This window comes from Danio rerio, chromosome 6 (genome assembly GCF_049306965.1).
Source record: "Danio rerio strain Tuebingen ecotype United States chromosome 6, GRCz12tu, whole genome shotgun sequence".
Lineage (NCBI taxonomy): Eukaryota > Metazoa > Chordata > Actinopteri > Cypriniformes > Danionidae > Danio > Danio rerio.
This window is the reverse complement of record NC_133181.1, coordinates 3855001-3866004: the sequence shown is the minus strand read 5'-3', so window position 1 is coordinate 3866004 and position 11004 is coordinate 3855001. Positions and strand designations below refer to the sequence as shown.

Below are 11004 nucleotides of genomic sequence, written 5' to 3'. Positions count from 1 at the left end.
GAAAATTCTGTTAAAAAACGGCTGATTTGACCAGTCCTGCATGTGCCGAGTTAAAATCAAGCAGAATATTACAGCACATGCTTAAAGCAAACAGGAGAGAAACAGTTTTTAAATCACCACTGCAAGCAGAATTGGCAGCAACCACTCAAAAAAAAAGCACACACACAAAAAAAAACACATTGCCTCAAGGAAAAAGAGGAATACAGAGAGAGTGGAGATGAGATGGGATATCAGATAGAGAGTCTAGTGTTTGATTGACAGGTTTAACAGGCGAGGGACGTGTACTTCCGGCACACGCCTGTCAATCAAACAGCTGAGCCCAGCGGAGACAGAAGTGTGCAGCATTAAACAAGCCTCACAGATGGCCAGTCACACGCTACTCGCAGCATGATGTAACTCAATTTGTACATTTCATGACGAAAAAAAAAAGAAAAAGTGAATGGCGACTGCTCATGCAGAACTCACTAAGGCTGCTAGGGTGTTTTGGGCATTACTGTGGTGCTCAGGGTGGCTGCTAAGTGGTTACTCACTGGCCCAAATATAATCGGATCTCTAAATAACTTCAGTCCCATTTTTAATGTACACTAACATCCAAAACTTTGCGATCGGTAAAATGTTTTAAAATGAATTCATACTTTATTCATTCATTTTCCTTCCGCTTAGTCCCTTATTTATCAGGGGTCGCCACAGTTGAATGAACCGACAACTGTTCTGGCATATGTTTTACACAGCGAAAGGCTTTCCAGCTGCAACCCAGAACTGGGAAACACCATACACTCTCACATTCACAAACGCTCATACACAATTTTATAGCGCATGTGTTTGGACTGTGGGGGACACCAGAGCACCTGGAGGAAACCCACATCAACACGGGGAGAAAATGCAAACTCCACACAGAAATGCCAACTGGTCCAGCTGGTACTCAAACTAGCAACCTTCCTGCTGTGAGGCGACAGTGCCAACCGACGGATTGATGACTGGATGGATGGATGAATGGACGGATGGATGGATGGGTTGATTGATGGATTGATGAATTGATAGATTGATTAACTGACTGACTGATTGATTGATTGACTAATTGATGGATTGATTGACTGATTGATTGATTGATTGATGGATTGATGGACTGACTGACTGAAAGGCTGACTGATTGATTGATTGACTGATAGATAGATAGATTGATTGGCAAATTGATTGATTGACTAACTGACTGACTGACTAAAGGATTGATGGATGGATGGATGAATTTATTGATTGATGGATTGATTGATTGACTGAATGATTGATTGATGGATTGATTCATGGATTGACTGACTGAAAGGTTGACTGATTGATTAACTGACTGACTACTTAATTGATTGATAGATAGATTGATTAACAAATGTATTGATTGATTGATTAACTGACTGACTAAATGATGGATGGATTGATTGATGGACTGACTAACTGATTAATTGATTGACTGATTAACTGACTGACTAATTGATAGACAGACAGACAGACAGACAGACAGACAGACAGACAGACTGACTGACTGACTGTCTGATTGATTGATTGCAAAGTTGCAATGACTAGAAAAGTTATCTTGATTCAAATAAAACATTTAAGGCATTAATAATTTTTTTTACAATGTAATTATATCATTACTAAAAACTTAATTTGGAAAATTTTAAAGGTGATTTATTTTAAAAAAATTTAAGGTGATTTATAGGTGAAAAACTCAGATTTCAGATTTTCAAATAATTGTATGTCTGCCAAATATTGCCCTATACTAATAAATCATACATTAATTTTAGTTTATCTATTCAGCTTTCAGATTATGTATATCTCTATGCATATTTAAAAATTGACCCTCATGACGGGTTTTCATAGTTATTTTTAAAGGAAATTTTTATATATTTTTTTATATTTTTTAATAAAGTTTTTTTTTTTTTACTTTTACGATCTTATGTTGAAAACAAATTGAACATTTCAAAGAAAGCTGAAAACCTGTTTTATTTTTCTCCTATTATGAAAGTCAAAGGTTGTGGGTTTTTAGCTTTCTTCAAAATATCTTCTTTCGTGTTCAACAAAACAAGTAAGTAAATAATTTTTTTTTTTTTTCATTTTTTGGTCCCTTTAAGAAAAGTAATTTGTTATGTTATTTTTGTATATTATTTCAATCTTCGTTGGGCTTAAGATTGTAATCTATTACATTTAAAATGAACTTTTCTTTTGTGGTTCAAGGTCACATTTCTGAAGACTCACGTGACACTGAAGCCTGCAGTAATGATTCAGCTACAAAACTCGCCATAAAATAAAATTATAAATTTGATAAAATATTGGCATCACGATGGCGCAATGGGTAGCACAATCTCCTCACAGCAAGAAGGTCGCTGATTTGAGCCTTGGCTGAGTCATTTGGCATTTCTGTGTGGAGTTTGCATGTTCTCCCTCTGCTTTAGTGGGTTTCCTCCGGGTGATCCGGTTTCCCCCTTAGTCCAGAAATGTAATCATGTAATTGTCCGTGGTGTATGATCGGTTGCAGCTGGAAAGGCAGACACTGTGTAAAACATATACTGGATAAGATGGCGATTCATTCCGCTGTGGCGACCCTAAACTAATAAAAGGACAATGATAAATGATAAAATGACAATGACTACATTTTTAATCCCATAAGCGCAGCCAAGACGAGTATCAGAGACTTCAGAGTGGTTGTGTAAGTCTGCGGGGCTTTTTTATATGAACTATGCACAACAGTAATAGCAATACCTTTTTATAGCTACGGCTATAAGACCGTTCTCTAAAAAAGGTGCATGTTTTCTGTGTGGGAGCATCTGAATGAGCCACGTGAAGCCCACCGAAACTCTCCGTTCGCCCACTTTCTCCCTTCACGAGTCTTTTCATCGCATATTAAAAGCTGACTCACAAAACAAAGCCTGAGCTCGGTCCTGAACTTTCACTCCACTATAAAGGCCAGCTGCAGCTCTCCAGCGTCGTGTACAAAAGCTGCATGTTATCAACAAAACAGCTCCAGCGGGAAAGAAGAAAGGGTGAGAATTGCAGATGAAGGCGTCAGTCAGGAAACCCAGAGTTAGTGCTGGTTAGAAAAGCAGATCTGGAGCGTTCGAGAGCGGAGAATTACCATCCTCTTGGGTTCTGATGCGGGTGCTGCCACTTTCTGGCCCGGGACCCACATCTGTGTGCGCTTTGACCCACACCGTATACTCAGTCCATTTCTCCAGACCCTCCAGAACATAGCTGGACACATCAGCAGGGATGTCTTTGACCTCGTGGCGCTCCTGGTCCTCGCCAGACACTGCCTGATAGGCCAGAGAGTAGCGGACGATGCTGCCGTGCCGGCTGGCGGCCGGAGGGGCCACCCAACTCACCTTGATGCTGCTGGAGCTCAGGCTGATCAGGTGCACCTCTTGTGGGGGAGCGGACGGGGCTGGAAAGGGGTGCAGGGACACATGAGCTGGGGCCAGTTGCATGAACTCACTGTAAAAGATGCTGGCTTCCACACATTCGATTTGTGTTGAGACAACATGAAGGAATTTACGTAGAGTGAACATAAAATAATTAAGCTGTCCCAGAAAACTCAAGAATTGAGTTGTTACAGCTCTATTTAAATAATTAGTTTGATTAGTTTTTGAATGTACACTGTTGAAAATGCTGGGTTTCACACAATCGATTTGTGTTGAGACAACGTAACCAGCTAAACTCTGCTGTTATTTTGGGATTTCCGCCTGGATTTTGCCTACCCAAATTTAAAAGCTTTCCAAATCCACATGCAGAGATGTAAATGCAAAAATTTGGTCTCATTTTAAAGAAAACCCTTTAAATTTTCATAAAACACTATTGAAAGTGTTTAAAATAACTGTATATGTTGTCTGCGTTATAATAAACACCTAAAAAAAGAGGTGCTTTTTGTATTTTTTTTCATAAACTCAGATTTGAAAGTGTACCCTTTAGGTTGTGTGTGGTCTAGCGTGCTGTAATTAATTTAGGTGGTTTCTGCACATGTCTGTAATCATATGAAAAAAGGAAAATGTCTCTACCATAATCTATGCAAAAGTTATTGTATTCCAACTGATGAGAGGTGCTGTACAAGCCACAGGGATCAATCATTGTTTTATTTTTCACTATTCTTTTGTTTGATCAAACATAATTCACTGTGTTTGGACCACGTCAGACATATAAAAGTATTACTTATGCACATCACCTCAAAAACAGAGGAGAAATGGCCCTGAAGCGCACAGCATAAGGTGAGAGATGACAGCTGTCTGTGCTATCTGGGGCTGCTTAGTGATCATAAATGTATTGTTTCACTTCTGCGCCATGGAAACACCGCGATTCATTCGACAACTGTTTGATATGTGAATATAATTCAGTAAAAATAATTCTAGAACCGTATGAGCACCGGCAAGAGCTTTCATTTGAGCTATAACTTGTACATGTGTCATATGAAAAATATGAAAATAAACCAATGTAAAACCAATGCAAAATACTGTATATTTTAGTGTAAATAACTTTTGTACAGCAGAGTAAAGTGATGCATATGTGCATAAAATATAGATTCTACACTTTCAATTGAAACCACTTAAGGGGGTCTGGTGCAATGCTAGCCCTTTAAATCTTGAAGCGAAAGTCGATGACGTCACCGACCTGGTACCGGAAATTAAGTTAACTTACTGGTTTTTAAAAATTTAAGTAGATTGAACGTAAAGCAATTCAGTTGTCCCAAAACAACCTTCAAGAATTGTGTTGTTTTAGCTCATTTTAAAATAAGTAATATAATCAAATAACACATGTCATTTCAAAGTGACTAATAACATCATTAATATTAATAACTGATGACAGGATTTTAGAAAAAAATGTCAAATATTTATTTTTAATAAATTTGTGTTATTTAAAATTGTTTAGATAAAGCAAGAGAATGCCTGTATTTTTGTTATTTTTACTCTAGTTATGTTTTTACAGGCAATGCCTGCGATAGCAGTAACCAGTTTTAGTTACAATGGACAAAAGTGGGCGGTTAATGGACGCCAAGCAGGTATTAAATCCCACGAGTGGTGTGAGATTCTGCAGCATGGAATGATGTCAGTGGGGAGTGATGCAGCCTGTGTTGCTAACATCATAGATTATGACTACAAATAATAATTTCTAGCTATTACATTTATGAAGACAGTGACAAAATGTTTTAATTCATGCCTTAGATCAGGGGTCACCAAACTTGTTCCTGGAGGGCCGGTGTCCTGCAGATTTTGGCTCCAACAATACTCAAACACACCTGAACAAGCTAATCAAGGTCTTACTATACCTGAAACATCCAGGCAGGTGTATTGAGGCAAGTTGGAGCTAAACCCTGCAGGGAAACCGGCCCTCCAGGACCGAGATTGGTGATCCCTGCCTTAGATTAAGGTTTTAGATCTGTTTTAAATGTTTCAGCTAGGTAAAATATGATGGATTAGCTGTCAATGTTTAAATTAATTATCAAGTAAATAAAAAAAAAATTATCAAAGAGATTCCAAAGATATGGTTTAGACTCAGATATTCGTTTAAATGTAGAGTATTTCAACTATATATTCGCTCTCATCATTAGGGAACATTCACATTAAACTTAAGCAATCATGATGATAACTATTAGTGTCCACATTAACATACAATAACTTCCTGTTTATTATAGCTGGAACCTGTTCAATTCTCTGGGCTAAGAATCACTGCTTTCAGGACCACACAACTTCACAAATTTCTCCTTCATCGTCAAGCTGTAAAAGAAAACTATTGGATCCCTTCTTTATAAGAGCAAAGAACAGAATTCCTCTTTAAAAACACACACAGTATAGTCTGAACATTGTGTTTTCGAGGAGAAAGCAGAGATTGATGGTTCATATCTGTTTTGTGTGTGTGTGTGTGTTGTGTTTGTCTAAGTATGACAGAGATAACAGATCCATTCTGTCTGACACGCTGTCTTTGGTTAGACATGTAATTGATGTGATTGATGGCCTGTCAGATGTAAGAGATGCCGTATCGATTCATTTTTAAAATCACAGAAAATCCTGCTGCTTTCGTCTGTCCTGGCCTGAGAACATCGCAAACTGAGCAGGGTTATTACATGGCTTTCTGGAATACCTGATTCTGATCCAGGACTAAGCATATCGGCTTTTCTGAAATGGTAAAAGTGTTGGCGTACATACAGTTGAAGTCAAAACGATTTGCCCTCCTGTATATATTTTGGAGAGTTTGGGGTAACATTCAGTATGGAGACATGCGAGAGAACAACATTAACAGCCTGAGGTATCAAGACGTTTGTGCTGCCCATTAAATTACAAACCACAGGAGAGGGACAATTCTCCAGCAGGATAGCGCTTCTTCTCATACTTCAGCCTCCACATCAAAGCTCCGGAAAGCAAAGAAGGTGCTTGGCCAGCCCAGTCACCAGACATGAACATTATTGAGCATGTCAGGGGTAAGATGAAGGAGGAGGCATTGAAGATGAATCCAAGGAATCTTGATGAGCTCTGGGAGTCCTGCAGGAACGCTTTCTTTGCCATTCCAGATGACTTTATTAATAAGTGAGTCATTGCAGAGATGTATGGATGCAGTCCTCCAAGCTCATGATGGAGTCAGACACAATTTTCATTCTGTTTCCACTGCAGCAGGACTTTATATTCTATACTGGACATTATTTCTGTTAAGACTTTTGTCTAAGCAAAGTCAGGCCGTACTGTCCTAATTAAATCATTAAAAATCAAGGCATGATCATATTTTATTGTGGTAAATAAGGCATAATCTAGAGGCATTCGCCTTTCATATAAGCCACTTCTGATACCAAATGATCAACTAGAAGGCGACTTATTATTTGTTGTTTCTAAAACTTGAATAAGCGACAAGACTTTTGTCAGGTATTGTACACGGGGGCTAATAATTCTGACTTCAACTGCATCGCTCTCATATTTTGTTCAGAAGATAGAAAATGACTTCCCAGGAATTTATTATTGTTATTATTTTACATAGGATGAGGTTTGACTCCAAGTGGAGCAGCTAGAAACACATTTGTGAGTGTGAATCGGAAAAGAAGATGGTCAACACCTGTGAAGGAGGAAAATAGTGTGGGAAAAGGTGGCAGAAATAGGTGAGAAAAGATTAAACAGGGAAAGACTGAGAAAACAACAGATACTGGATGCATCTGAAATTCAAGAGGGAATCGAGAAGAGGGAGAAAAAAAGGGTGAGAGAGGGAATAAATGCATGGAAGTGAGAAAATAAGCACACGATTTTGGGACCGAATAAAGTGTGAGGAAACAAAACGAAAAGGTTTATTTCTCACCTGCAGTGGGAGAAAGTGTGAATCAAATGTAAAAGGAATGAAATAGAGAGCAGAGAGACACTGGTCACTGAGGAGAAAAATAAAACAAGACGGTAAGAGAAGAATGAAGGAAAAACATTAAAGACAGTAAGAAAAGGAGAAGATGCTAATGAGAGACTGAAAGCTATATTAGGAGGAGGGAAAGGTCAAACCCAGAGAGATGACTACCAAGACGGCAGTAATTTCCATTTCTGAACTAAGTCCTTTTAAAAATGTGTGCATGCTACTTTTTTCTGTCTCATTTTTGTCTGCCAATTCTTATTTTTTTTAAAGGAATGTTGTAGCGTTTTTAATTTAATTTAAAGGGGTGGTTCACTATGATATCACATTTGAAACTTTAGTTGATGTGTAATGTAGATGTGTGAATGTAAGATGCTTAAAGTTCAATGCAAAGGGAGACATTGGCTTTTGCAGAGTTATCTTAACAAAGCCTACAGCAAACAAAGTTTGAGGACTACAAAAAATACAACTGGGTCAATGAGATCATAAACCCTTCAGGCTACACACATCCACCCTGCGCAGCTACGGGGCGTAGCCAAGCGGCAACCTCCCGCTCTCCCTCGTGAAGCAAATACGGAAGTAACTGAAAGACCAATTCATTTTAATTCCGCTAGTCCTGGCTCCATATGCAGCGTTTCTATTGAGGCCACTGTTAAAATGGCCATCTTAACGCTCTCCAGAATCTGACAGATTGATTAGCTGTGGGTTCTAGAATAGTCATCTGAAGTGTTGTCATACAGTGTTATGCCTGGATTTTATCAATAGCCTTGCACTTACTAACACAGACTATATTAATTTATAGTATTTGGATGTAATTCGTGTTTTCTTCCTGTAGAAAAACGTCATAAGAACAATGTTTAGTCGCTCAGTGTATTACAGCAGTGTTTTTAAAAGCCTAAACACTTTATTTATATAGTGTACAACCAAGCACATGTGGTCAGAACACAAACGAGTCACAGGTATTAAAGTATTAAGCGTCTTTCACAAAGAAAAGCCTGTCTAAGCAAAGCGATAACAGGCGCCTGTAGCTCCTCCCACGCTCCGCCTCTTTTGCCCTTGTTTGGTATCCCCCGGTCTGTGCGATGACGTGTGCACAATATGGGGATGGTTGGCCAGGCCTACTGGTAGCTTATTTTGGGTTCTTAAGAAACCTAATGGTGACGTCACAGACACTACGAATCTTTTACAATCTATGGGTGTAGCCAGAGGTGCTGTAATGTTAAGGTAGAGCAAGCTGAAATAGCATCCAAATACGGCTATTTACACAGAGCTTCTCTGTTTTTGTATTTGGGCTTCCAAAGGACACAACATAAGGACAGAAGTGCTTACAGTTTAAATGTAATTAGGTTCCAGATAATTATAATAAATATATAGCTAGCATTTGACAAAGGAGAGCTTCCAGAATCTCTCCCAGTTCCCGGCTAAAAACCCCTCCAATCATAATGGACAAAGCTGTGGATTGTGAGCCACAACCTGTGTTTTTATGTGTTATAATTGATCAATTACATGCATAGTTTTCTAGCATTAATGGTATGTTGTAGCAAGAACGCAAATAAGAATGTAAACAATTGGAAATGCTGTTTGGCACCGCTAACAATTTAGCTACAGATTCATATTTATCCATCAAATCTCTGTAAACACCCACAATCTTCAGCAGCGCTGCAGTGTCTCTCCATGCGGCCACTTTCCCTTCATTCTACATCTCAAACCCGCAAAAGATATGTCAACGTTTCATATTACTGTGAAGGATTTGGATTTCTGCTTTCCAGTCCATCTCATCATGGACCAACGTTTATCCATTTCATCATCCTGTTTCTTAGTATTTAACTGTGAATTGATTTTAATTAATGAATAAGTTAACACATTGCTTAATATAAGAATGTTCAGTGCATTTGCCAGTCTCTTTATACCTATTTTCAGGAGCCAGCAAACTAGGTCATAGGTCATGGAGATCTTGAGTGGAACTGAGGACTGGAAACAACTGTTTCTATTGTTATTTCTAGGAGTTAATACTGTCTAAAATGTCTAAAGTGATTTTGCTATAGTTTTACGGTTAAATCTTTTAAAGTGATTCTACTTTTTATTCAAGATAGACTTTGTGTAGTAAGAATATAACTGCCTGAATGTAGATTATACCAGTTTTTAACCAGTTATGATAAAGACGGCTGATGGTACACTCAGCCTTGGATAAGAAACAGATTATACTTAAAGTGTGTGTGTTCTATTTAATTGTTGATCCGTTTCACAGGTCTGGGGTCAGCTCTAATCAGTCTAAAGGGTGTCTGACGTTTATGTTTAGATATTGTTCAGAATTGTACGCACGAACCTCACGTGGAAATGTTCCTAGTCTATCTGTGTTTTAACCAATCAGGTTAGAACACCTGTATGTGTGACGCAGTTAATGACGTTATGTGAGAGTATAATTGTTATTGATTGGTGATTGTAAGCAGAGCGGCCTAGGAACTCATTGTGAGTGTTGAAGCTGGCTTCTGCGGATGAAACTGCAAACTATCTTCAGTAAACTTGATTTATTTACTGACTCCGGCTCTTCTTCATCTACCAGACTGGTCATTCTTTGGGTTAAACTGTAAACTATCCCTACAACTGACACATGCTTATTTTGAATATATGTGAATGACACTTGTCAGATTTTATTTTACAGAGCAGGCGTGAAGTTCAGCTGTGTGCTCTTCATTTTCTGTCAGATTCAGAATCAAACTGAAAACTTCTCTGACTGACAGTATTTACACAGCGCAAAACTGCATGCTATCAGAGGCGTGACGCTTTTCCTGGTGACGTGGAGCTAATTCGCGAATTACAGCACATTATGTTAGCTGACCAATCACAGCCTCTTGAGGGCGGCCTTTCGGAGGAACTAGGAAATACGATAGTCGTTTTTATGTTAGCTGAGTAGCTGTATATAATCACAGTAAGATAAATTATGTATATATATATATATATATATATATATATATATATATATATATATATATATATATATATATATATATATATATATATATATAATGTAATTTTCTACAAGTGAAGCATGAGTAGACATTGCTTTGCATCTTATAAACACAACCAAGCCTTAAAAAAATTCACTCTACACCACCCCTTTAAAAGTTTTGTAAAAATTATGTGTAGTAAAGTCTCATATGATATATAATTGTGATTTTAATTGTATGATTGTGATTTACCTCCATTAACTTTAAGTTTGCGTGTTCAATAGGAAGGAAGGTAGCTGTCTATGTAGCACTGAGGGGATTGAGTGTGTCAGGTCTTTGAGGACAGTGACTCAGAGACACCAGGACAAAAAAAAAAAAAAAAAGACAGAGTCGCAGAAAGAAAAGAGAAAGCCAGTGTTTCTATGGGAACCAAGCAGCGGCTTAGATCAAACCTCTCAAAGCTGACACGTCTAACAAATAGCTCTGAATAGCAGGAGATCTCTCGGAGGAGCTGTCATAAATATCTCAGCTTTAGTCCATATCTCTGGAACTGAAGGAAGATGAGGACAGAGATTAAGTCGTACCGCCTGCGTCATACTGACGCCACACACAATCAGCGTGCTCTAAAAGCCACGGTCAGCGCAGATCTACACGGACACTGAACCAGAAACCACACGCTTTTGATGCTCAAAAACCTGCAGTGATG

General features: G+C 38.4%; 1 protein-coding gene across 25 annotated transcripts in view; it reads right to left on the bottom strand.

Annotated features, from left to right (window-relative positions):
- ptprfa (protein tyrosine phosphatase receptor type Fa) overlaps positions 1 to 11004 on the bottom strand; it is a 527055-nt gene that overhangs the window by 118816 nt on the left and 397235 nt on the right. For 15 of the 25 annotated variants that reach the window (XM_073952512.1, XM_073952514.1, XM_073952510.1 and 12 more), the window contains 1 exon segment: positions 3125 to 3430. The exons of the other annotated variants lie outside the window; for them this stretch is intronic. In XM_073952512.1, the coding sequence (XP_073808613.1) occupies positions 3125 to 3430 (306 nt within the window). 25 annotated transcript variants of the gene reach the window in all.